The sequence below is a fragment of the Hippocampus zosterae genome, chromosome 11 (genome assembly GCF_025434085.1).
Source record: "Hippocampus zosterae strain Florida chromosome 11, ASM2543408v3, whole genome shotgun sequence".
In the NCBI taxonomy this organism is placed as follows: domain Eukaryota; kingdom Metazoa; phylum Chordata; class Actinopteri; order Syngnathiformes; family Syngnathidae; genus Hippocampus; species Hippocampus zosterae.
The window spans coordinates 2,396,041-2,422,481 of NC_067461.1; the positions used below are offsets into that span (position 1 = coordinate 2,396,041).

A 26,441-nucleotide genomic window follows, 5' to 3' on the forward strand; every position below is an offset into this window, starting at 1 on the left:
CAGATTTGATTATGGGGATCAAAAGAGCATCCGGCTGGTTCACGACGCTGCAGCTCAGGTTCTGAGCGCAACGGAGGGATCGAAAGGGGGTCGCTCCAAGTCCGCCAGCGGGTCTTTCGGGTCACGCCATGCGGCCAATGGGGTGACTTTTGCAAAATGGCCGAATATACGGACATCCGCGGCATTCGCAAACTTTTCGGGAGGCTTTTTTTGACTTGTCGTTCCGTTTTTTGCTCCCTTGCTGCCCGGATGACCTTTGACCCGGGTCAAAGGTCATAGTGTGTCGTCTTAGTGTCGTCTTTGACTTTTTTTTTTTTTTTTTGGTTCTATATTTTTTTTGTGGTTCTATTTAACTTGGGTGCTGCCTTTCTCTCATCTTCTCTCCGCTCTCCTCTTTTCTCAGCAGCTCAGGTTCTGAGCGCAACGGAGGGATCGAAAGAGATCGCTCCAAGTCCGCCATTGGGTCTTTCGGGTCACGCCATGCGGCCAATCGGGTGACTTTTGCAAAATGGCCGAATATACGGACATCCGCGGCATTCGCAAACTTTTCGGGAGGCTTTTTTTGACTTGTCGTTCCGTTTTTTGCTCCCTTGCTGCCCGGATGACCTTTGACCCGGGTCAAAGGTCATAGTGTGTCGTCTTAGTGTCGTCTTTGACTTTTTTTTTTTTTTTTTGATTCTATATTTTTTTTGTGGTTCTATTTAACTTGGGTGCTGCCTTTCTCTCATCTTCTCTCCGCTCTCCTCTTTTCTCAGCAGCTCAGGTTCTGAGCGCAACGGAGGGATCGAAAGGGGTCGCTCCAAGTCCGCCAGCGGGTCTTTCGGGTCACGCCATGCGGCCAATCGGGTGACTTTTGCAAAATGGCCGAATATACGGACATCCACGGCATTCGCAAACTTTTTGGGAGGCTTTTTTGACTTGTCGTTCCCGTTTTTTGCTCCCTTGCTGGCCGGATGACCTTTGACCCGGGTCAAAGGTCATAGTGTGTCGTCTTTGACTTTTTTAAATTTTTTTTTTTTGGTTCTATATTTTTTTTTGTGGTTCTATTTAACTTGGGTGCTGCCTTTCTCTCATCTTCTCTCCGCTCTCCCCTTTTCTCTCGTTGTGATGTGCAATCGTCGCATCGTGAGCACCCTAACCAAGGAAACCCGGCGTGACCTTTCGCGTGAAAATGCGCTCCCGTGTTGTTGACGCTTTTGTGTCACCGTGGTCATAATAAGAACAATAAATCGCAATGTTGACGTGCGGGATTACGAGCGCTATTTGAAGAAGAGAACGACGATGAAGCAGATTGATGTAATAATCTTCAGATTAAAGCTTTGATTTCATCTTTTCATCCGGGCAACCTTTGGCCTCGGGGGGGGGGGGGGCGGCCGGTATTTGTCTACCTGCTGCACAGACGTTTGGATCACGTTTCGGATCCGATCGATTGCTGCCAAACGGCAAGAATCGATTGTTCCGTTCTAACCGACATCCATTTCACTTTTGACTTGTGCCTTCGGTCAAAATCTTTTTTAGCGCCTTGCTAACGGAAACCAAAACTGCCCAAATTGTCCAAAATGAGCAACGCCAAAAAGTTCCAGAATGTCTTTCACATTTTAACACGAGAAGCTTCACATTACAACAATTCACGTATGTGTGTGAGTCTTCTTTTCAAATCTTTTGGAACATTTCGCCTGTTTTTTTTGGGGGGGGGGGCGTAACATAGGAAAGCATTGCAGGGCCCTAGCCAGCAACCTTCAAAGGCAAAAGATGGCCACCGGTCCCCTTCTTGACCACGTCAGCGTCTCTGGCGGGTGGCATCTGTGGCGACAGGAGATTGTTCAGGGTGCGATTGGAGCTTTTGGACTTCTTTGGAGTTGATCTCATGCGGGGGGGGGTTGACGGCCCAGCATCAGCTTGGCGAACGTTCTCCAGCTGATGGGGAGGCACCCCCTGCAATGGCCGTGACGGGAAAAGTCATTGGCAAGTCGAGAATTTGAAAAGAAGCTTGGATACTTGCATTTTGAATGAACTGTTCTTGCTCGAGACATGGCGGGCAGCAGACGGGGGTGTGTGTGGGGGGGGGGGGTGATTGTGTACATTGTGTACATCGTGTGTCATTTTGTGTGACGTGTGCTGCTCCGCCGCATTGTTGTCTACGGGAACAATTGAACAATTGTCTGGACACGCGTCTATGGAAGACCCCCCCCCCCCCCCCCGCCTCCCGTCCCCCCGTCCTCTTTAACACTCGCACGCGCGCACACGCTCGCAGGGGCTTGTCGGTGTCCCACTAATTATTCATAAATGCACATTTATGTAAATGGGCGCACACACTAGATTAACCTCATTCAGGAGGTAAACAAGTTTGGGCTTTGAAGGATTAAACTTTTTCAATTAAAGAGCGCGAGCCCGCCCCCCCCCCCCTCCCCCTGGCCGCCTCATTTGCATACGCTTCTCTAATCTCCGGCGCAGACAAACGCCAACGGGCGTGCGCTAATGGGCGCTAATGGCTAATGAGCCACCTGGACTTGACCTGACCTCGGATTTTCTTGCTTTTTCTTTGACAATGTGCGCCGCCGCATCTTGCTAATTAGCATTATGCTAATTTCCAACAGACACGAGCAGCGGCAAACAATGCTCACTTCCTGTGGAAGGCAGGCGGGCAGTTAGGCCAGAAAGTGGATTGGTCGCTTCTTGACTTTTTTCCCACCTGACCTTTTCACACTCGGCTCACAAAGTGGGTCGGCCGCAGTTCAAAGGTCAAAGCCGGAACTCTCCTTTCTGCCCGCTTATTTAGAAAGTTAAAAATTCTGCAGCTCTTGACGGTTGGCGCGCGGCGGCCGAATCCGGCGGGATGCGCCCTGGACTGGTTGCCAGCTCCTGGTTGGGCACACAAAGACTGAAGTCTTTTGCAGCTAGCCTAAGTGGCACAGGAGGATGTTGTTTTTTGCCAAGGATAAAGAATATATGCCTGCGAGAGTGCTTACCTTTCCTGCGTACACGCCTCGGTGTGGCGAGCGCTGGTCGGGCCGTAACGCTGCTGCGGTTCATCAACCCGCAAGGCGACTGACCCTGCTTCACGTGGTTACAAAACAACGTTGAAAGGCTAAAAGAACAGAAGACATTTTGAAGTAGAAATACAAAACGAGTTGACTAAAGGCCAAGCGCTGTGTGGTTGATTGAAGACCCGAAAGCTGTGATTGGAGGGTGCCGAAAAATCGGGTCGCTCGTATCTCAAGGCGGAGCCTCAACGTTTTAATGGCCGTTAGATCGGCAGGTGTGTTGCGGAGTCATTGGGCCGGGTTATCTGAGGACGTTCGCGGAAGGTTCAGCGAATTTGGCCCCGCCCCTCGGAGTCCCGAGATGGTCTTCGTTGTTGAAGTCGCCCGAAAGGTGAAATTGTGCCGCGAAAGAGGAAAAGGGTCTCTTCATGTTCTCTTGATCTCATTGTAGCCTGCAATCCAAGTTAGCAGGGATTATCTCCGTCAAAGGCATTAAGAGGCGGATAACTCCGCTTGCGGGCCGTTAATCTGGCAGCATGTTAATGAGTCTTGTCGTGGATTGCTTAAATTAAAAGCAAATATCAACAGTCATTTGGCGAAAGGAGGCCACGCCAGAACCCCACCCGCCCCACCCGCCCACCCCCGCGCCTGTCCTCAATAATGGCGCATTAAGTGATTTGAGTGGCGGCTCGTGGCGCTAATCGCGTCGTCGTGGAGGCAGAAACAATAAAATTAACAAGTTATCAGGAAATGAAGGCCGATAAGACACCGCCATCTCAAATTAACCTACGCAAGTGTGTGTGTGTGTGTGTGTGTGTGGTCCCCGAAAGTGATGAACTAAAAAGTGGTCCCCACAAATAAGATAAACCGGTCTGTGTGTGTGTGTGTGCGACACAAAAAAAAGCTACAAAAAGCAAGCTAACGCCAATGCTAACAAAAGCAGCACGACGGAAAGCAGATCCACTGGAGAAGCGAGTTAGAAAGCCACCAAAAACCCAAAGAAAGCCCACCGAAAACGCGAACGGCCCGGTCCAAGAAATATGACGGGACTGGACAAGAGGAGGGGAACCATCTGGCGTCTTCCTGGTGCGGACGCGTGCGGAGCTCCGGGGCGGCGCTGAGCCGATTGTTTTCTATGAATTTGGTTTTCTAAGTCTTTGACTTTTGTCCTAGTTAACCAGGCAATTTTGGGAGTTAGTTGGTGAAGACATCCTTGGAATCAACCCCCCCCCGACCCCCCACATCCCACCTGGGGGAGGCCCATCCCCGCCTTAGCGGCCGGAACCGTAACATGAGTGATTCCAGTGATTAGCGTTAGCCGGCGACAATGCTAGCGTAGCGCTTGTACGTGTCGTTCACCGGCTTGCTGTGCAAACCCAGACGGGCTGACGAACAAGAAGGTGAAACAAAGGCGGCGGCGGCGGCGGCGCGGGGTGGGGGGTGGGGGATGGGGGGGGGGGGGCGGTGAGATGAAGTCCAACGCTAAGTTTGCTTTGATTTGATTAAAGTTGCAGCTAAATCAGCTTTGCCGCCCGCCACTTCAATCACCAAAGCCAGATTTCGCCAAACAATCTCATCTGATTGGACAAATATGTTTTATGTCCGACAAAACATGATTAAAGTCGCGCGCCTGCACGCACACAATACAAGTTTGCTAATACTCGACAAGCATGCCGCCATCGCACACTTAGTGTATGTTGATCTTTTGCACACGTGTCACATCGCTGCTAGCGCGACGAAACACGCACAGGCACACGGCGCGCTATTTGTCTTTTGAACCAGAGGTGGCCAAAAAAAAACGGCCAAATGTTTTTTTTGCTCATCCAAACATCAAGTCAGTCCAACTCAACCCGTCAACATCAAACTCAACCTAAGTCAACAGTCGACGTCACCGAAGCACACGAGGGAGCGTCGTTTTTGAGCGTGCTGGCAACGGCGTAGCGTGTAGCATCTAGCTAGCTAAGGAAGCGATTCAATTTTTCAGCGGGGGTTCCCCCCCCCTTTTTTTTTTTTTTTTTAGGAGGCGCCCCCTGAGCACCACCTCCAAATCCACAAGGTATTCCGCCGCCTCGCCTCAGTGTGTTTATGTCACCGGGCCATCAAATCAATCGCTCTCTCCGCTGTCCAAATGCTAACAATTTAACACGCAAATGTCGTTTTCAAAGCTAAAGGGGAAGGTAGCTTCGGATTTGAAAGACTTTCTCACAAAGAGCTGCTGATCGGTTGGGCCTCTTGACGAGGATGACGAGCCAATACGAGAACAAAATTTCGTGGCGTCGTTTCGTGCCGCGGTCAACAAGCTACTTTGAAGACGCTCGATAAGCAAAGCTAGCAAATAATCCTTCCCTGGAACGCGCTGATTTTGAATACAGGACACCGTGTTTTTAGTCACACACTTTTCTTGATGATGGAAGATAAATGGATTTGAAAAAGCAGAGAAACACGGCATGTGCACGCATGTGTGTGTGTGTGTGTGTGTGTGTATGTTAAGCCTGTGGAAGAAGATTAACCGTGTTGATTGGTCCGAGCAAAAATAACAATAATAGTAATGATAATAATCAAATAATAAGAATAATGGAGTTTAATCTGCGCTTTAGCGCTAATCCAGCCGCTGTCTTATTGTTGTGTTGCATGTTGTTTAATCCACTTAGTTTTGCTTTTGCAAAATCTCATTCTCTTTTCATTCCGCGTGGCCGCTGGGCCGTCGTGCCGCCAATCCAATAACGCCGGCGTCGTCGTCGTCTTCAATTTCTCTCTTGCGTGGCCTTCCGTGGCACCCGCTAATGTCCGAGCTTTGTTGCAAAAGTGCTTTGTGTGCGTGTGTAACACTCAGTTTCTTCTTCTTCTTCTTGGAAAGTGCAAAAAGAGTGAGGGCTGTCTTCTAATAACAAGACTGCATGTGTTTTTGTGTGAGTGTGTGAGCATATATACATATATATACATGTGTGTGTGTGTGTGTGTGTGCGCGTGCGTGCGCGTGTGTGTCCAGATGTCTTGTAATCCTGAAAGGCTCAAGATGAAAGTGGAATCTTCTCCAATTATGATCCACAGTCTCAATTATCCCCACAAATCCTTCCAATGATTCCCTAATAATCCGCCTGATGGGATCACATGACCTACTTACACAAGTCACGTGATCAGCAGCTCGCTCTCTCTCTCGCTCTCTCGCTCTCTCTCTCTCTCTCTCTCTCTCTCTCTCTCTCTCTCGCTCTCTCTCTTTCACACTAGAAGATGAAAGCTGCCCTCGCACTCAAACGCGTGTCGTGACGTTCCTGATCAGTTGTTTTCAACAAGAAGTCATGTGACCTGTCGCTTGCTCTGCTCCCGCGCGGACGAGCTCCCGCGGCGGGAAACTCGTTTGTCGACTGTCTCCGAAAGACCAAGAGAAGCTAAGCTAACGCTACTAGTGACGCTACACAAGCTCTCCCTAGTGCGGGCGCGCGCACCTGTCATGTTATTCTGACGGATTACTTTCCCCGTTATCATATTAGTTATGATAATAGCCGCTGGGGGGGTGCGCGCGCATTCGCGCGCACGTGCTTTTGTTGTGTACCATCAGAGTGATGAAAGATTATAGAAGCATTAAGTGATAAAAAAAAAGCTATTCCGGATGAATGCGCAACACGTTAGCGCTCAAACACATTTAGGTGGATCTTGAAAATATAGTCAAATATATTTTGAATTTATTGATGTTACGGCGCTTGATTGGCGAGCACGTCCTGCCACAATTCTCTTCGAGTAAGTGTTTCTCCTTGGAGAAATTCTTGATGTTCCTGGAAAGCCCTGACCACGTTGTTTCTATTCTTGGAAGTCATTTCATGATGGTCAAACATTGTGTTTTTTCTTGTATCAAGATGTTGATTTATAAAACGTAGACCGCGATGATGGATGCTGTGGCTAATGGGAGGGACGCGCAGGATGAAAAGGAGAGGACCGAGCGCCCAACCTTGGGGAACACCCCGAGGGGCTGCGGAGGGGGAGCGGCGGTTGATGCGGATGAATTGTTGTCGGGTTTGTTAGGTGGGGCTGAAACCAGGACGCCGGACAGCCGGTGATGTTGAGTTTGGTCTTGAGGCGCGGCGGGAGGATTTGATGGCCGATGGGGTCAAATGCTGCACGGAGGTCAGAGTGGACGACAACACTGAGAGAAGAGAGGAAAGTTGAGGCCAGCGAATGGGATCCCGGGAGCAAGTGGCAGTCTTAAGGCCTGAGGTGGATACAAGTGACAAGACTTGCTATGGGGAACTGGTGGGAGGTGGATCGGGAGGTGCCGGCTGAGGGAAGTGGTGGGTGGGGGGGGGCAACTGGAGATGTTGTCAATTTGGACCGATCCAGTCTTTCTCCCAGTCCCAAATATAACGACGAAAGCCAATTTTCAACAGCGAGCCTTGTTTGATGTAACTTTTCCCAGTCGCCAGCGTGTAACGAGGTCAAGGGATCACAGCGGGATTTTGCGGGACCGCTCGGTGGCTCCGAAAACGCCACCCGAGACCTCACAGTCACTCTGTTGGCTCCTGCTAGGCGGCTGCGCACGGGCCGGCGCGCGCGAGCGTGTCATGTAGCAGTTAGTGCGTTGTAAGCCTTGGACGCTGGCCCAGATATAATCCAATCCTTTTTAAAGTAGTTCATACAAGCAATTACGGCCATGTGGGATAATGTCCCGCTTAATCTTAAAGGGAGGAGGGCGCGATGGGGCGGGGATGGCCGAACAGGGTCTGGGGTGGGGGTGGGGGGGGCATCGGTTGGGGCGGGCTTGCAGGCCGATTATTTGCCGTTGATTTGCGAGTCTGAAATGTTTTCTCCATAAAAGTCTTTGAATGATTAGTGAATTAAGTTCTTATCTTGCCTCTAATGGCCCTAACGGCCTTTTTGCGACTCTCTGTGAGCCTTATTATCTTGCGCCTGTGCGTGCGTGGTAATGTGCGCCGCCTGAGATGTTGCACTTGTTGCCTGCATGTTGACTTATCCCGTCTGAGATTAGCGAGAGCGAGGACTTATTTTTTTTAATGCACATGTCAACTTGTAGCACGAGTGCGTGCGCGCGCGCGTGCGTGTGTGTCGTGATGCTTCTAGCAAGCTCACTTGAGCATGTGCAGCAGGTCAAAGGTTGCTGGTAAAAGGTACTAATGGATAATGCCTGACCCCTACCAGCCCCGCCTCTCCAAGCATCACTTTACGCCTTTACTGCTCAATGCACACACACACGCACACACACACATATTTCTTGGCAGATGACTGACATTAGATAGGAAAGGAATATGTTATCATCATCATCATCATCATCATCAATGAATGTTCTCATTCTTTATAAAATGAAAGACGACATTCCTGTCTGCAGCTAATTATTATTTTTTTTAAATAATCTATTTATTTGGCAAAGATTGATGATTCCTCCACATTTCTTCCCGTGGCAGGCAGCATGGCTCAATGGTCGTCTTGCAACCCAAAGGTTGCGGGTTCAATTGCCCGCCACTATGACCGTGTCGGAGATAACTCGGGAGACAGAAAGCAGCATGGACTCAGTGCTCAGTCAGGCAAAGGCAAATGGGGCGAGGGGGGGGGGTTCCTGGGAAAGTGGGCCTTCATACCTTTAATGCTTTCGAACCAAAGAAACACCTGCAGAAACCTCACCGAGATATTCAACCTGGTGCGTGCGTGCGTGCGCACGCTCAGACTGTAGCGGGCGGAAGTGGCTAAAAGAGGTGAAATGGCGCCCTCTAGTGGTGAAGAACAAGACTTGTATGTTGCAAAACGCTGAAGGTGAGCACCGGAAGTGCGACGCTCGGACATTCCTGGAAGTCCAAAGTGGACAATGTTTAAAAAAAAAAAAGTGGACATGCGTGTGTTCTTCCAAAAGCAGCAAGTCGTGCGCCTGAAGCACTTTAATAGTCTTGGAGTGACGGCGGCCTTGCCGACGCAGACGACGGACACCAGTGGGCATCTAATGTCAAGTGAACATCAATACAGTATGACATAAATGATTGAGATCACATACCCGATGGGGGGACACGGTGGTGACGTCATGGACATTGGACCCCCCCATCTTTGCGCCTACGGTGTTCCATTTGTGTAAAAAGTATGTCGTCGTGTGCATGTGACATGACATTTGACTGTGTCTATTGAACGCTAAACGTGTCGTCATGATATGCTAGCGTCCTCAAAGCGATCAATCGTGGAGATGGCAATAAGGCAAATACAGTATAAGCTGTTGGAACCGCTGAATGTTCTATGTGTGTATACAAATATGTTCAATAGTAAAATCACACATGCATGCAAGATTTGATTGACTGATTTCATATAATTCGCTATGTTTTTCAATTTGATTATTAGAATGTGGTATGGTTAAATTGTTGTTTTGTGTCAATAAAAGACGTGTTATGAAGGCTTTCGGATTGGAAGATTGCAGTGCACAAATACGGCCACTGGGGGTAGCAACTCGCAGCCAAGTCATGTGAACACGCTAGAGAAGTAAGCCGTAGAAAAAAAAAATAAAAATAAACGAAGAAGATGTGAAACACTGAAGAAGAACCGGTTTGAAGAAACGAAGAAGAATCACCATCACCATAACGGACGTCAAAGTGAAAAAAAAAAAAGAAAAGAAGCTCTTCGGACGGGACATTGAAGTTGTCGCTTCAGGTAAGAGTCACCCGAACCGGTATTGGTTCGTGTTTTTGTGCGCCGGCTGCTGGTGACAAACTCGAAATGACGTCACATAGAAGTGCAAATGCAGCTTTTCTTAGTGGGCGAAAGGACCAGAACATTCTTTTTCACGTCCCACTCCTCTGAGAGGCTTTTCCTTAAAATGACAGGAAGCCGCTCAAAACATTAAAATTACCTCTCTCATTGATTTTTATATATATTTTTTGCGGGTGGGGGGTGTATTTATGTGGGACGTTGCGGGCGTTTCAGCTCAGAGCAGTCCGGCCAAGTCAAGTTCGGATAATATCGTTGACGAACCACGTTCTCCTCTCAAACGGAAAACGAAACAGAAAATGCGGCGTAAATAACGGTACGTTTGACGTCCATGTTCTCATGGCTGTTGTCGGGAATTAGTACTTCAATTTCACCCATCTCACTTCACCTTGACTTGTCCTATATTTTGTTGTTCTACTTCTTACTTTCATAACTTTGCTGCTGTGAATTGGGAATTTCTCCATTGTGAGACTAATAAAGGTTTTTCTTATCTTATCTTATCTTATCTTGTCCGCGCCCTAAGTGCGATTCCGACCTCCTTCATTGTCGACAAGTGACAAATCGGTGCTCTTGTGAAAACCAGCTTCCTTCATCATAGGCAGTTGGTTAAGGGATCTTAACCAAATGCTGCCTTTGTCAGCAGCATTTAGAAACTCATTCATTCATTCATTCATCTTCCGACTGTGAAACTTTAATACATCTCGGCTAGATTACTGTAATGCACTTTACTTTTGGAGTCATATGTAAAGTGCTTTTGTGACAGCTGCAGCTGTTGTGGGACGCGCTATATTATGAATGAAGTTTGTATTATATTCTCTCGCCATTGTCCTCAGCAAGCATGGCGGGCGAGCGGCGCAACGGCAACCTGCTGGTCCAGATCAGCCCGCGGCTGCAGGCGTATCCCGAGGAGCTGATCCGCCAGCGACGCACGCGCGACGGCCAGACAGAGTACCTGATCCGCTGGTGCCTTGCCGATGTCGACGACGGCTCCGCCTCCGGAGTCGGTAACTCCGGCGGCGGCGGCGGTTCCGGGTCGAGGGGCCCCGACGGCTCCTCATCTGGGGATATGAAAGCCAAGAACATCCTGATGTGGATGTCCACGGAGGACGTGTACGCCAACTGCCCCGCCCTGCCCGGCCAGAGGAAAGCCGACGCGCAGCGTCCCACGCGGCCGCAGGAGAAGCCGAACGGTGGCGTCGAGGCCGAGGGGACCTTTGATGAGGTGGAGCTGCTGGACATGGAGGAGGATGTGAAGAACCTGGTGCGGCGTGCCAGGAAGCAAATGGCCAAGAAGAGCGAGCTCTCGCTCACCATCACGCACACCATCCACGTGCTGAGCGCCTACGCCGCCATCGGCTCGCTGGCGGCTGTCTTCAAGGAGACCGGTGCCCTCGACCTGCTCATGGAACTGCTGTGCAGCAAGGAGACGCAGACCCGACGCAGCGCGAGCAAGATGCTGCGAGCGCTGGCCTCCCACGATGCAGGTAACGCCATGTCAGGTTTGCCGTTATCGTCCATAAAAGAATTTGTCTTGTTTGTTGGAATGGAGATGAATTCATTGCTTCATTGAAAAGGGACCTTGGGAGGAGCCTATCCCAGCTGTCTTCGGGCAGTAGGCGGGGTTACACCCTGAATCGGTTGCCAGCCAATCACAGGGCACACAGAGACGAACAACCACCCGCGCTCATACTCACACCTAGGGACAATTTAGAGTGTTCAATCAGCCCGCCACGCATGTTTTTGGAATGTGGGAGGAAACCGGAGCACCCGGAGAAAACCCACGCAGGCCCGGGAGAACATGCAAACTCCACACAAGCTGGAATCGAACCCGGTACCTCTGCACTGTGAAGCCGACGTGCTAACCACTGGACTACCGGGCCGCCCAGCAGTTGGATTATTTTCCATATTTGTTTGGCCCGTATTGAATGTTTTAACTCATATGGCCACCTCACCTGGCCCCGCCCCCCCACACACACAGGAAGTGAGCTGAACGGTTGGTGAGAGACTGTGTCCATTGAAGGTCTCATTTTTTGGCCCCGTGATGCCACTCCCAGTGCGGCCGCACGTGGTTTCAAAATTGACATTAAGGTTGTCCAAACGGGGCGGTCCGGTAGTCCAGTGGTTAGCACGTGGGCTTCACAGTGCAGAGGTACCGGGTTCGATTCCAGCTCCGGCCTCCCTGTGTGGAGTTTGCATGTTCTCCCCGTTCCTGCGTGGGTTTTCGTCTCTGTGTGCTCTGCGATTGGCTGGCAACCCCGCCTACTGCCCGGAGACAGCTGGGATAGGCTCCAGCACCCCCCGCGACCCTAGTGAGGATCAAGCGGCTCAGAAGAATGAATGAATGAATGAAAGGTTGTCCGAACTCGCCATCCTCCTCAGGAAGTCGGGCGCACGTGCTGCTGTCGCTCAGCCAGCAGGACGGCATCGAGCAGCACATGGATTTCGACAGCCGCTACACGCTGTTGGAGCTGTTTGCCGAAACCACGTCCTCGGAGGAACACGGCATCTCCTTCCAAGGGGTCCATCTGCCGCAGGTGAGCGTTCTGAGCGTCGCTCGCCGCCCCGCGGCCGCAAAAAGCGCTTGGGGGAAAGGGCCATCCTGCTGTTTTGTAAATCGTCTAAGCCAGGGGTGTCCAAACTTTTTGCCAAGGGGGCCAGATTTTATGTGGTAAAATGTCGGGGGGCCGACCTTGGCTGACATTCTTTACATTGAACAACAATATTGTTCAACAAATTTTAGTAAGCCAGTCTGTTTCACATTTCCATTTTTATTTTAATTTCAACAATCATATGACATATCAGTCAATATAAACACGGAGTGATGTCTTGTTAACTCGTGAGTGATGCCCTCTAGTGTCTAAATGCTATTACTCATTTAGTGAATGCTATTCCTCATTTATCCACTAGAGGGAAGCAGTACTCTATGAAACATCACTCACCAGTCTACGAGACCTCAGTCAATGCAACACGTGTTCCATTGCGCCCAACCTGCGGGCCAGACGGCACTGATTTTATGACGGGGGCCGAGGGCCGGATAAAATTCGACCGCGGGCCGGATTTGGCCCGCGGGCCGGACTTTGGACACGCCTGGTCAAAACTGACCGCTGGTTGTTCTGCGTTTGTCGCCTCAGATTCCCGGCAAGCTGCTGTTCTCCCTGGTCAAGCGTTACCTGTGCGTGACGTCGCTGATGGACAAACTCAACACGGTGGGAGCCGACTCGGCCTCTGACAGACAGGAAGCGGGCAGCTCCCCCGGCCCCGCCTCTTCCTCCTCGGGGACGGTCGGGCTGCGCATGACGTGCGAGTTTGAGTTGGCCATGGCCATGGCCAACCTGATCTCGGAGCTGGTGCGCGTGATGGGCTGGGACCGCAAGCAACTCTGGAGCGCCACCCTGCCGCCCGGCGGCGGCGGCGGCGATCAGGAGGACGCCGCCGCGGCGCCCGCCCTCAGGTCCATCTTCCAACCTCGGCTGCGCGCCTTGCCCACCTTGCCCGCCGTGAGCCACCCCGCCGCCGCCGCCGTCCCCAAGGCCAAGACCGGAAACGGCTACAAAACCCGCGGCGACTTCGCCACCCGCTCGGCGTACGTGGAGTATGTGCAGGACCACCTGAAGAGCGGCATGGTGGTGCGCATGCTGGAGGACTACGAGGAGGTCAGCGCCGGAGACGAAGGAGAGTTCCGATACTGCAACGACGGCTCCCCGCCTGTTCAGGTGACGACGGCAAAAAAAGTTTCCGTGTCAATCCAAGTCCTTGTCGTGCAAAAAATCTCATTCAGCATCTTTGATTAAAAGGTTACCGAAGGTCAAATTGGGTTTACCTCCAAAGGGGCGTGTCCCGAAATTTCCCCGCCAAAACCCAATCCCACAAACCGCGTACATGCGACTTGTTGTAAACGCGCGTAAAGCTTTGTTCAACGTTTAGGCGCACGTGTTTTTACCGTTTCAAAGACATTATCAGACGGGGTCCTTTCAAGACGATTTCGGTGGTAGAAGTCGAACGGAGCCTTGGTTGGATGCCCGTCGAGAATTTTTTTTTTCCCACGAGAAATAAATTCCAGAAAATTTAATTTTATCCTCCCAAAAAAAAAAAAAAAAGTAACTCATCAGGAGTCAAATTTTCTTCTTATAGGATGAATATGTGATGTCAAGCGATATCACCCGGTCTCATTGGGGGGGGGGGGTGTCCGCCACGCAATTTGGAATGCTGGAAACGCATAAGCGACTCGAAGCTGCAAATGCACACACGGGAGCTTTGCGGCTTTTCGATATTGAGCGATGTTGCCGTCCCATTTTTTTTTTTTTCGCAATTTGATTGAAAAAAAAAAGGCGGCCCGGTAGTCCAGTGGTTAGCACGTTGGCTTCACGGTGCAGAGGTACCGGGTTTGATTCCAGCTCCGGCCTCCCTGTGTGGAGTTTGCATGTTCTCCCCGGGCCTGCGTGGGTTTTCTCCGGGTGCTCCGGTTTCCTCCCACATTCCAAAAACATGCGTGGCAGGCTGATTGAACACTCTAAATTGTCCCTAGGTGTGAGTGCGAGCGTGGATGGTTGTTCGTCTATGTGTGCCCTGCGATTGGCTGGCAACCGATTCAGGGTGTCCCCCGCCTACTGCCCAAAGACAGCTGGGATGGGCTCCAGCACCCCCCGCGACCCTAGTGAGGATCAAGCGGCTCGGAAGATGAATGAATGAATGAATGAAAGTGAAGCGTTGAGTCCAAAATTAAATAACATCAGGCGCAAGTTTTTCACTGCACACGGCGCCGTCCCGCCGGCTCCCCCGGATTTGCGCGTGCTGCGTACAAACAGTCGTTGTTTTCAAAACAAAACGCTGACATTGAAATGGCGGACACTGACGCGTGCGTGCGCACCCACAGGTGTACTGGCACGCTCTGTGCCGAACTTACTGGGTGCACTGGCACATGCTGGAGATCGTCGCCGGCGCGGGCAACAACGGGCCGGATGCTAAGGACGCGGCGGACAAGGCCTCGTCGCTCACGAGAACCATCAGGCTGGCGGCAGGTAGTTTTGTCACGGCTTCTTCTCTTCCCGGATCTTGCGCCTTGTCCAGCCAGAACATCTCGCATCTTGTCCCTCATTTTCTTGTGGTTGTCGTCGTTGCGCCTCAGCCAGCCAGAGCACCTTCCCCAAGCCTGCGGGCGGCCTCTACTCGCTGCCCTACCTGCCCGAGCGTCCGCGGGCGGCCGAGGACGACGCCCAGGCGGCGCTGACTCGTGCCGAGTGGTGGGAGCTCCTCTTCTTCGTCAAGAAGCTGGAAGCCGGCGCGCAGCGGGAGATCGTCCGCCTTTTGATGCACAACCTCGGCCGGCAGGTGCGCACGAGGGGAAACTCCCGAAAAGAAGCTTTGACTTGATACCTTTTTGCCGTCCCAGGAGGCCGAGACGGGCGACTCCGCGCCGGTTGGCCTGACGGTGCCGGCGGACGTGGCCCGGAAGCTCGTCCGCTACCTGAAGCAACATCTGCCGCCGTCCTGCCTGGATGAGCTGCTGTGCTCGTGCGCCTTCGCCCGACACTGCGCCGGCGGGCACGAGCGAGAACCGCCGGCGGGCGATGACGACGACGACCACGACGACGGCGCATCCTGCGCATCTTCGTCTTCCTCCGGGATGGCCTCCTTCTCCAAGAGAGCCAAGAAGGAACCTAACGCCGATTTGTCCTGCGCCAGCGCCGACGTGGACGCGGAGAGCGAGCTGCCCCAGGAAGATTGCAGCGTGTATCCCGACGGGCTGGAGGAGATGATGAAGGGTGGGTCTCGCGCGATGAATTTGCTTTTCATCTTTTCATTTTGCACAACCCCAAAGTGGCAATGTTTTCACTTCGCTTTGAACGGGATGGACGATTGTCCGTTTCCTCTTTGTGTGACGTTTGTCCATCCCCTGCCGCAGCCTTTAGCGGGCCTCGCGTCATGGGCAAGAAGACCGTGCTGGACAAGATCGGAGAGGTGGCGGACATCCTCAAGAAAGGAGCCATGAGATGGGACCCGCTCCAGAACCTGGCCGGGGTCGTCTTCATGGGCAGGCTTCTGGAGGACAAGACCACGCCGGAGAAAAACTTTGCCCGGAGCGGCGACTCCGTGCAGAGCGTGCAGTGAGGACCCGCCTTTTGGAACACTTTGCCATTTTGCCAGTCTGCGTCGCCCCCGAGCTCCCTGACGTCGGCGTCTTGTCGCCCCCCCCGGCGCAGGGACAAAGTGGTGAAGCTGCTGGTCGACCTGCTGGGCTCGCCGTGCAGCAACGTGGCCACGCGCACGCTGAGGCTGACGCATTCGCTCCTGCTGCGATACGAGTGGAGGGTTTCCTTTGCCACCGAGGGCGGGGTCAAAGCCATCCTGATGTGCATGCAGGAGATGGCCGACGTGCCGCACGTGCAGCAGCTTGCGCTGGCGGTCAGGGCGCACACACACACACACACACACACACACACACACTGTTGTCTCACGTGTTATGTGAGACTTTTGGTCCAGGAAAACCATCTCATCTGCACATTACGCCCTCGGCGCTTCTTGGTATCTGGGATCCAGTTTTCCTATTGCCCAAATTCCCACAAACTTGGTATTCAACGTTCTCAAATCCATCACCGACATTTTCCCTTTTGAGGATTTCTCAACTGAACGAAAGCTCTGATTTTAGGGCCGCAGCGATTGTTTGCATAATCGGCTTGCAGGCAAAAAAAAATGATCTGACCATGACGCCCCCTGCTGGAGACAAAAGCGGCATTTTCCTCAGCTCGAAAGCTCCGTTTAGTTCTTCAACGTCCATCCGTCTCCCTTTCGCCTGTCGTGGGAGGCTTGAGCAGCTCGGAAGTGGCGTCCCTCAGATTCTGGAACTCTCTTGCCTCCAGCACATGTATTCAAACTCGCATGGAAGAGAATCTTTGGCCACAAACTAAGCAGAAGAAAGCTTTTTGCCGACTTACTGGGTTTTTTTTTTGGGGTGGGGGGGTAGGTGTGGGGGGGATTGTGCTGGCCCCAACTCACAGCCACTAATTGAACATGCGAACGGTTTCTCCAGTTAGTAGCCCGCCCACCGTAGCCTATCATTTGCCGACACCCACGTCACTCACCGCGGCCGCGCTGTCGTCCTCAGACGCTGAAGGTCCTGATGGGGGCCGCCAAGTACGAGCCGCAAGGCGCCGGCGGCGTTCCCGCCCTCTCCGAATCGGGCGCTCAGATGATGCTGGAGATCTTCGCCAGCATCTGCTCGGCCACGCCCGAAGGCTCCAAAGGCCCGCTGGCTGCCATCCCCGCCGCCCTCGACCTCATGCTGAGGACACCGGGGTAAAAGGCCACACGCTCATCTCTCGGCGCTCGAACGCCGCACGTCAAAACTCTTTTTGATGCTCGGGTTAAAACGGCGTAACCGGCGCTGCGCCCTCCGCAGCTGCACGCCGGCCGTGCGCAACGGCCTGATGGTCATCTTGACGCTGGTCTGCGACCACAAGAGTTTGGCCTCGCAGCTGATGACTTGCGGCGTCACGGCCGTCCTGGAGAAGTGTCTGGCGCTGTCCCAGAACGAGACCATGCTGGCCATCATCGCCCTCAACCACATCTTTATGGCGCAGAAGTTGGACAACAAAGGTAAGCGCCTCGGCCCGAAACGCAGCTTCACGCCTCCTCGGCCCTCGTTTTTTCCTTGTCCTCTCTCCGACACCTTAACCTTTTGCCCGCACGTCCCTCAGATCCTCCGGAGCATCTGGACCTGAAGGACGCGCAGCTGCAGAAGTTGCTGATGAGTCTCAAGGGGAGGACGGCCACCGCCAAAGAAGTCATCCACACGCTGGAGCAGCTGCTGTGCCAGTCCACGTGTCAGCTGGAAGGCCTGCGGAGCCAGGTAGCGCGCTCACACGGAGAGAGGGAGGGGGAGAGAGGGGGAGAGAGAAGGGGAGAGAGGGGGGAGAGAGAGAGGGGGAGAGAGGGGGGAGAGACAGAGGGGGGGGAGAGAGAGGGGGAGATAGGGAGAGAGAGAGGGAGAGAGAGGGGGAGAGACAGAGAGAGGGGGAGAGAGAGGGCGAGAGAGGGGGGGGGAGACAGAGAGAGAGGGGGGGAGAGAGGCGGAGAGGGAGAGAGAGAGGGATAGAGAGAGAGAGGGGGAGAGAGAGGGGGGGGGAGGGAGAGAGGGAGGGAGAGAGAGGGGGAGAGACACAGAGAGAGAGAGAGAGAGAGGGAGGGAGGGGGGGAGAGACAGAGAGGGGGAGATGGGGAGGGAGAGAGAGGGGGGAGAGAGAGAGGGCGAGAGAGGGGGGGAGAGACAGAGAGAGGGAGAGAGAGGGGGGGGAGAGGTGGAGAGGGATGGGGAGAGAGTGGGAGAGACAGAGAGAGGGGGGAGAGAGGCGGAGAGGGATGGGGAGAGAGGGGGAGAGACAGAGAGAGAGGGGGAGAGAGAGGGGGGTGAGGGGGGGAGAGAGGCGGAGAGGGATGGGGAGAGAGGGGGAGAGACAGAGAGAGAGGGGGAGAGACAGAGAGAGAGAGAGGGGGGGAGGGAGAGAGGGGGGGAGAGAGAGACTCACTATTACACGTGCATTAACATCGTTGCGGCCGTGCAATCTTTTGTGTATCCGCAGGTCTCCCAAAGTCAGGACATGTTTCAGGACCTTCTGCATCTGATGGAGCCACTGCAAGCGGACCGCACCGTCCAGTTGTCCATCCTCAGGTAGCGCGCCTCGACGTCCGATCTCTCAACGCCGCGCTCCTCCCGTACGCTGACGACCCGGTCTCGGTCCCGCCCAGGATCCTGAGCAAGTTTTTGGACAGCTACCAGGAGGATGCGCTGCCCTGGCAAGACAGCATCAAGCCTTGCCTGGCGTCCATGAGCGCATTCATCGGCGACAAAGAGGTGAGCGCGCCCGCCGCGGGCCGAGCGGAAGACGCCGCCGGAGCGCGGCTCAAGCCCCGTCCCTCTGCCGTCAGGTCGTCCAGCAGCTGGTGTCGTTCCTGTACCGCATGACGTGCGTGAACAAGGACTACGCGGTGGTGATGTGTCGCCTGGGTACCAAAGAGGTTCTGATCAAGGCTCAGGATAAACACGGCGTGGGCCTCAACACGGCGGCCGAACTTCGGGACGTCGTGGCCGATTGTGACAAGTACGCCAGCCTCTACAACAGCATGACCACCAGCGTGCTGGCCGGATGCATACAGGTACGCCGCCGCCGCCGCCGCCGCAACTTGACCGCCTTCACGACAACAGTTAGACGGCGGCGAGCTAGCGCAGGTGAAAATGTGGTTTTTGTGGTGGTGACGTCCGCCGTCAGATGGTGCTGGGGCAGATCGAGGAGCATCGGCGCAGCCACGAGCCCATCAACATTCCCTTCTTTGACGTGTTCCTCCGGAATCTCTGCCAAGGTCAGAGCCGCGAAAGCTCACGCCGCGCTCGTCGTTCCCGTCGGTTTCGGATTCTGTTGACATGTTTGTAATTGCGACGATAACGGTGAAAAGAGAAAATGTCTCCGTGGCCCGCGCTCAGGCTCCAGCGTGGAGCTGAAGGAGGAGAAGTGTTGGGAGAAGGTGGAGGTGTCGTCCAATCACCATCGAGCCAGCAAACTCAGCGACAAGAACATGAAGACTTATTGGGAGTCCAACGGGCCCACCGGCTCGCACTTCATCAACATCTTCATGCACAGGGGCGTCGTCATCAGGTCAGGCCACTTCGACGTTCCTCTGGGGGAACATCTCAACAGCCCGACTTCACCGTTCCCCAGAGGAACGGTGAAGATCTCAACAGCCGGCCTTTTGTAAAGGTGTGTGAGTGTGTGTGTGTCCGCGTGCGTGCAGGCAGCTGGCCATCCTGGTGGCCAACGAGGACTCCAGCTACATGCCGGCCCGGATCCTGGTTCTGGGTGGAGACGACCCAGGAAACATTAGCACCGAACTCAACACGGTGAGCACCTTCTTTCTCTCTGGTGCTTCTTCTCCCCCCCCCCCCCCCCCCCCCCGCCCCCAACCTCATTGACGCGAACTGCGTGCAGGTGAATGTGATGGCGTCGGCCAGTCGGGTGGTTCTGCTGGAAAACATGAACAGATTCTGGGCCATCATTCAGATCCGCATCAAGAGATGCCAGCAGGTCAGACTGTGGAGTTGACGAAAATCTTTTCCTGTCGGCGTCCTTTCCCAAGAGACTGATTTGATGCGTGCGTCTTCCTGGTGTGCCACAGGGCGGGATCGACACCAGGATTCGTGGTTTGGAGGTGGAGGGGCCCAAGAACACCTTCTGGCCCGTGTTCAAAGAACAGCTGTGCTGTCGGACCTTCTTGTTCTACAGCACCAAAGCGCACTCGTGGTGTCAGGAAGTGAGCGAGGACAAGACGCGTCTTCTGCAGCTTTTCGACAAGTAATGCATGCAGCGCTCTCGCCGCCGCCGTCGCCGCCGCCGCCGCCTCACTTTCTGTGCGTCTGCCTGCTCAGGCTGAACAGCGCCCTCAGGCACGAGCAGATGTTTGCCGACCGCTTCCTGCCGGACGTGGAAGCCGCCGAGGCCTTGGGTCGAACCTGCTGGGAGGCGCTGGTCACCCCCATCGTGCGCACCATCACCTCATCAGGTTGGTGACCATCGCGGCTCGCTCGGATACGACCGAACATCCAGTTTGTCGCACGGCACGCCAATAGGATGGAAAACCCGACCCAAGTGCCGAAATTCAAAGTCGGAATGAAGATTGGAATTTGTTTTTTGCCGCCCAGAATGCTGTGGCTCCAGCCCGCTTTCCTGGCTGCTCTGCGAGTACCTGGACAACTTGGACTCGGCCCACCGCCGCTTCAAAAGCAGGGCCGCCGTCTTTAACTCCCGCGTCAGACGGCTGACGCACCTCCTGGTGCACGTGGACAGCGGCCCGGCCGACCCGGACCACGTCGGACCTCCCGTCAAGTCCCGTGAGTCCCGCCACACTGACTATATCCGTTATGAGGAAACGCCTGTTTTGTACGCGGCGAATACGACAAAGATGGCCGCCTCCTCGGATGGCCCTCGTCGCTCTTGTCCTATTGCGTGACGCCAATCGCCTCCTTGACGATGGAAATCCTTCCCGTAGAAGCCAAAGAATCCAAGAACAAAGATGGCGCAGCCACCGCGACTTTGTCAGTCAAGCCTCCGGCGAAGAAGAGCAGCATCGCATACATGGCCACCTGCTGGCAGGTGGTGGTACTGCAGCAGGTGAGAAGGCTGTTTCGGCGCGGTGGATCATGGCGCCCGGCCGCTTCAAAATGTTTTGTCGTTCAGGTGAAGAGCTTTCTGGAAGGCAACTGCGAGCATCCCGACTTTGTGGAGCGCTACCGCGCCTTGTACGTGCGTCTCAAGAAGGCCACCGAGGAACTGTTTGGCCAGCAGACCGCCTTCGTCTTGGCCCTGCGACACGGTTTCTCCGCCGCCTTACTGCAGCTCTCCATCCTCCGAGCCATGCACGTAAGTCCGCCTTCACGCCGGCGAGAACTCGTAACCCCCCCGTAGCAATCGCTCCCGTCGAAACTTGCAGGTGAGCGAGCGCTTCGCTCAGTACGTGGACCAGATCTTGCAGGCCGGCGGCTCGGTTTTCGGCTGCCCCGAAACCTTGGAGCAATTCCAGCAGTTTTTGGAGCCCATGCTCTTCCTGTCGGGCTTGGAGCTGGCCAACACCTTTGAGCACTTCTACAGGTGAGCCGGATCGGCAGGCGCCGCCGTGCTCTGGCAGCCGTGCTGACGGGCGGCGTGTGTGTGTGTGTGTGTGTGTGTGTGTGTGTGTGTGTGTGTGTGTGTGTAGGTACTACATGGCCGACCGTCTGCTGGCGCGCACCAACGTGTGGTTGGAAGCTTTTGTGGTGGAGCAGCTGGGCTCGTGCTTCCCCAACCGCTTCCCTCAGCAGATGCTGAAGAACCTGAGCGAGTCGTCCGATCTGCGACGGGACTTCCACCTCTACCGCCTGCAGCAGCTGGACTGCGAGCTGCACGGCCGGCAGGTCGGCCGCGCCGTCGGCGTCGGGGCGCTTGAAATCACCGCCCTATTTTTTTATTTTTTTTATTTTTTGGTCCGCTTTGCAGATGGACGACGAGGACGAAGAGGAGTTGGAGGAGCGAGCGACGGAGCAGCAGGCGGACGTCCGTGTCCTGCTTTTGTCTCCTCGCTGCTGGACCATCTCGTCGCTCTGCTTCATGGACGAGCCGTCCAGACGCTTCCCGGCCCGGCTGTGTTCCTACCTTGAGCAGTTCGCCCTCTTCTACTGCCGCGGTGAGCGCACGGCAAACCACTCGCTCACTTTCTTTCAACGGCAATTTCTATCCCACAAAAAAAATGTCGAGTTAATTTTTTGGGGGGGGCCCTTTACAACTGACGCTAGCCGCTAAAGGTGCCGCTAAATTCTTGTCCTATTTTTTTTGTTTAATCCTTTGCCGCGAGATTTTTCCTCATTTTTGCGTACAATATGATGTGTGTGCGCGCACGCGTTTAGGCCAGTCGATGTCTGTCGGAAGTCAGGGTAAGGCCGGGGGTCTTCAGTGGACGTGGCTGGGTCACGCCGACGTGCAGTTTGGCGCTTTGACGCTTCACGTGTCCACGCTGCAGATGTTCATCCTGCTGCAGTTTAACACACAGGAGGTAACGCGCACATCCACCACCCCCACCCACGCGCATACGCGCACACGAATTTCCCACAAGTGCCTGGTTTGCAGGAAGTGGGCGTGGACTCCGTGCTGAAGGGGTGTGGTCTATCCAAAGAGGTGGTGCTTCATGCTCTGCAGCCTCTGATTGAAGATGAAGGACCGCTCAGCTGCAGTCATCCGCAAGACCCCTGCCAAGGTCTCACGCATACATGCACACGCGAGCAAACGAAGAGACCCCTTGATGGGTAAATAGGGGTGGGGGGGTGGGGGGGGTCTTGAGGAAGATTTCAAATTAATTCTGATTGGTCCGTCAACATATGCAAGGTCGTATTTGGACCAAAATGCTGCAACTCAAACACTCCCCATGAGACTGAATTTGTAGTTTGACTTTTTTTTTTGTGGTTACTACTGTTTTTATTATTTGTTGTATGAATTATTATTATTATTATTATACAGTATATATTTGTATTATTACTTTTTTATATTTATTTTATATTTATTATACTATTTTTTCAAAGTTCAGTAGGTTCCAAAGTGACTCTTTGGACGTGAAGGTTTCCGTTGGACGAGGCGCAGACTGACTCGGCACGGTGCTTTCAGGTGTGTTGCAGGTGAAGCAGCACGCAGCGCGTCGCCCGACCACGCGGGTGGAGCTTCAGCCGCGACAGACGTACTTGAATGTGGACAAAGACGCCGCCGCCGCTCTGGAGACCAAGCGCAACTTCATCTACTGCCTCATCGTCAACATCCTCAAGCAAGAGAAGGAAATGCATATCGACAACCTGGTCTTCAAGGTAGCGCGCCGCCTCTTACCCCCCCTCCCCCCCCCCAAAAGGGCCTCCCTCACGCGCCGCCTCGCAGGTTCTCCATTCGTGCCACAAACGCGAAGCAGGCCGGTCTCCCGCGTCCACTCCCGGCGCGGGCGGCTTCAGCTGCAGCACGGGCGACGTTCTGTCCTGCATTATGCACGTGATGAGCAAAGGGTGCGTACGCCGCAACCCGAAGCACCCTCACATGGTCGAGTTCCTCCCCGACGATCCGGCCACGCCTCAGAAAGGACACGCGCACCTCTCCTTGGTCACCACCAACGACGCCCGCGGCAGGTGAGCGGCTAACTCTTTGATTAGCTTATAGCACGGTCGCGCCGGCACGGTGGTATACATACGCATGAACCGCGTGGGAGGTGCGCAGCGGTGCGAGTGCTTTCGGCGCGTTTTGTGTTTCAGCTCCCCGACGAACCCCGGCGTTTTTTTGGACGGCGCGGCGGTGGACTTCGCGCTGTTTTCGAGCGGTCGCAGCATGACGCCGGAGGAGGTGTCTCAGCTGATGCGTACCACCGTCCAGCAGGTGGCCACCGGGCGGCGGACGAAACTGAACCGCATTTTGGCTTTTACACTCACCCCCCCCAACCTTCACTCCACAGGTGGCGGCCACCCTAAGCATGGACCTGGACCGTGCCGAGCACCTTCTGGTCCACTGCGGCTGGAACGCCGACCTCCTGATGCGGCGCTACACGGATGACCCGGAAGGTGCGGCGGCTGCCGCCGGACTCGAATGTCGGGACCCCCGGCCGCCGCCCGGGCCCGATTTGGCCTGCCCCGTGTGCCTGGTCCCCCGCGGCGCCGCCCCCGACCCGCCGCCCTCCCTCAGTTGCATGCACTACTGCTGCAGGGTCAGCAGGCGCCCACGTCGCGCCCACGGGGGCTCCTCCTCGCCGGGGGCAGGCGTGACCTTTGCGTTGTGGGCTTGTGTTGCAGTCGTGCTGGCGGGAGTACCTCAGCGCTCGCATCGAGCAGAACCTGGTCACCAACTGTAACTGTCCCATACCCGACTGCCGGGCCCAGGCCACGCCCCGCTTCTTCCTCGCCATCGTCACCGACAAGGACACCCTCGCCAAGGTGCGGCCCTGAATAGCCGCCGCTACAGAAACGTTCCAAAGAGGACGAAATGCACACTGAGAATTTTGCTCATTACAGTGCCGAAGAAAAAAATGCCGAAAATTTTCGTTTTTTGTGAATGTGTTGCGTTTAGTACGAGAAGGCGCGACTGCGAGGCTTCGTGGAGTCGTGCTCCAACCTGACGTGGTGCACCAACCCGCAGGGCTGCGATCAGATCCTGTGCAAGGAGAACATGGGCAGCATGGGAACCTGCTCCAAGTGCTGCTGGTCCTCGTGCTTCAGCTGCAACTTCCCCGAGGTCGGCGCACCCGATGTGCCGCGCACGCTCGCTGACTAACGCTCATCGCTGCCCCCCGCAGGCGCACTACCCGGCCAGCTGCAGTCACATGTCTCAGTGGATGGACGACGGCGGCTTCTACGAGGGGATGAGCGCCGAGGCTCAGAGCAAACATTTGGCCAAGCTCATCTCCAAGCGCTGCCCCAGCTGCCAGGCGCAGATCGAGAAGAACGAGGGCTGCCTCCAGTGCGTAAGCGAAGCCGTCCGTCGGGCGGCGCCGCTCGCCTTCGGCTAACGCGCCGCTCTGGCCCGCGTCCCCTCCAGTATGACCTGCGCCAAGTGCAACCACGGCTTTTGCTGGCGCTGCCTCCGAGCGTGGAAGCCCACGCACAAGGACTACTACAACTGCGCCGCCTCGGTGGGTCAAACGCGCGCGCGCTCACCCCCCCCCCCCCCCCCCCCCCCCTACCAAGCGACAGCCCATGTAGAGTGACTCGTTGTTGCAGGTGAGTAAAGTGGCGCGACACGAGAAGAAGTTACAGGATGTCAACGAGAGATGCACCTTCCAGCACCAGGCCAAGGTACGAGCCCCGCCTCCCCCCCCCCCCCCCCTCCCCCGCACAGCACAGGGCTCCAACTGTTCTTGGCCTCAGGACTTTGCCGTCAGCCTGGAGAAGAAGGTGTCGTCCATTAACGAAGCCCTGCAGATGAAGTCTCTCACCTTTGTCATCGACGCCTGCAAGATCCTGGCGCAGGCTCGCAAGGTGAGGGGGGGTGGGGGGGCGCACTACCCGGCCAGCTGCAGTCACATGTCACAGTCACCGGTCGGCTGACGCGCGGTGTCAACGCAGGTTCTGGCCTACTCGTGCGTGTACACTTTCTACAGCCAGGACGGCGACAAGATGGATGTGATGGAGCAGCAGACGGACGCTTTGGACGTGCACACCAACGCCCTGCAGATCTTGCTGGGTGAGTCACCTTTGCCGACCGCGCGCTCGCTAGCTCACATCGGCGTCATGGTTCCCGTACCGTCCTTCCGACCCCCTCTAGAGGGGACTCTGCTGCACTGCAGCGACCTGGCCTCTTGCATCCGACTGCTGAAAGCCGAACACCTCAACACGGGCCTGGAACTGATGCGACGCATCCAGGAACGCCTGCTGGCCATCCTGCAACATTCCACGCAGGTGGGCGGGCGGGGCTCATCGTCCCAAGTGCGAATGTCATCCCGTTTCTTTTTGCTGCCATTTTGGTGTCACCTTCAGGACTTTGGCGTGGGCTATCGGTCCCAAAGCACGCAGGATGCGGAGAACACGCGCGCGGCCGACGCGGCCAACCGCGACAACATGGCCGCCAAAGCGTGAGTGGTGGCCGTTCGGGTTTACCCCCACCTCCCCCCCTCCGCCGTCGTCCCCTCACCCGCATTTTTCTTTTCAGCTCCGAAGCGGACTCCAGAGACTCGGACAACAACAACCGCGAGGACGACGACGACGAGGACGACGATGACGAGTACGACGACGACTACGTCCCCGAGTGGCACGACGACTACGACGATTACGACGACGACTTCTTCTCGGACGACGACGACGACGAGCCGGGCTTCAGCCTCTTTGACTGAGCGAAACGTCCCACGCGTGAAGGGACGGACGGGAGCCACTCGGGAAGGCACCCGCGGCGACGGCGGCCTTTTCCAATCCCGGTGCCCCATCTGTTTTGCGAGGGGCGGTCCCTCGCCGCAACGCTAACGGTCAAAGAGGCAAAGAAAGGGGAAAGTCCTCGCAAGAGGTCGCGGGGTCATAGAAGTCTTGGCTCGCTGTTTGCTCCTCCCTTGCTTCTTTTCTGGATTGGATTCAAAACCTTCGCTTACCTTCTTGATTTGTGTCTTGATTATGTCTTTGCACTTGATTTGTTGGCTATGCACACAAACGACATGGTCAGTATTCTCCCTTTGTGTTTTTTTTTTTTTTTTTGTTGAAGCTCAAAATTAGTAAAAACTTTCCACAACTCGCACTCGCTT

At 54.9% G+C, this 26,441-nt stretch overlaps 1 protein-coding gene across 3 annotated transcripts; it reads left to right on the forward strand.

Annotated features, from left to right (window-relative positions):
- Positions 1–9,386: 9,386 nt before the first annotated feature.
- On the forward strand, positions 9,387–26,428 carry LOC127610014 (cullin-9). 3 transcript variants are annotated; one of them, XM_052079700.1, is made up of 43 exons: positions 9,428–9,620; positions 10,511–11,161; positions 12,057–12,211; positions 12,809–13,390; positions 14,551–14,695; positions 14,803–15,005; positions 15,067–15,439; positions 15,580–15,781; positions 15,878–16,079; positions 16,780–16,970; positions 17,074–17,270; positions 17,372–17,523; positions 18,254–18,342; positions 18,420–18,525; positions 18,600–18,827; positions 18,941–19,031; positions 19,153–19,324; positions 19,461–19,566; positions 19,655–19,750; positions 19,842–20,017; positions 20,092–20,225; positions 20,365–20,553; positions 20,712–20,833; positions 20,900–21,082; positions 21,153–21,310; positions 21,417–21,612; positions 21,695–21,881; positions 22,102–22,247; positions 22,322–22,448; positions 22,853–23,046; positions 23,114–23,355; positions 23,479–23,599; positions 23,676–23,924; positions 24,010–24,150; positions 24,284–24,448; positions 24,510–24,673; positions 24,752–24,845; positions 24,934–25,008; positions 25,081–25,191; positions 25,279–25,396; positions 25,478–25,611; positions 25,690–25,784; positions 25,862–26,428. In XM_052079700.1, the coding sequence occupies exons 2-43, from the start codon at positions 10,516–10,518 to the stop codon at positions 26,040–26,042; spliced, it is 7,638 nt and encodes a 2,545-aa protein (XP_051935660.1). In that variant the 5' UTR covers positions 9,428–9,620; positions 10,511–10,515; the 3' UTR covers positions 26,043–26,428. The 3 variants fall into 3 exon arrangements, 1 of the variants encoding a protein (XP_051935660.1); XR_007964721.1 differs by lacking the exons at positions 25,279–25,396; positions 25,478–25,611; positions 25,690–25,784; positions 25,862–26,428 and having other exon boundaries at positions 9,406–9,620; positions 24,510–24,677; positions 25,081–25,162; XR_007964722.1 differs by lacking the exons at positions 24,510–24,673; positions 24,752–24,845; positions 24,934–25,008; ... (3 more) ...; positions 25,690–25,784; positions 25,862–26,428 and having other exon boundaries at positions 9,387–9,620; positions 23,676–23,781; positions 24,284–24,436.
- Positions 26,429–26,441: the final 13 nt, after the last annotated feature.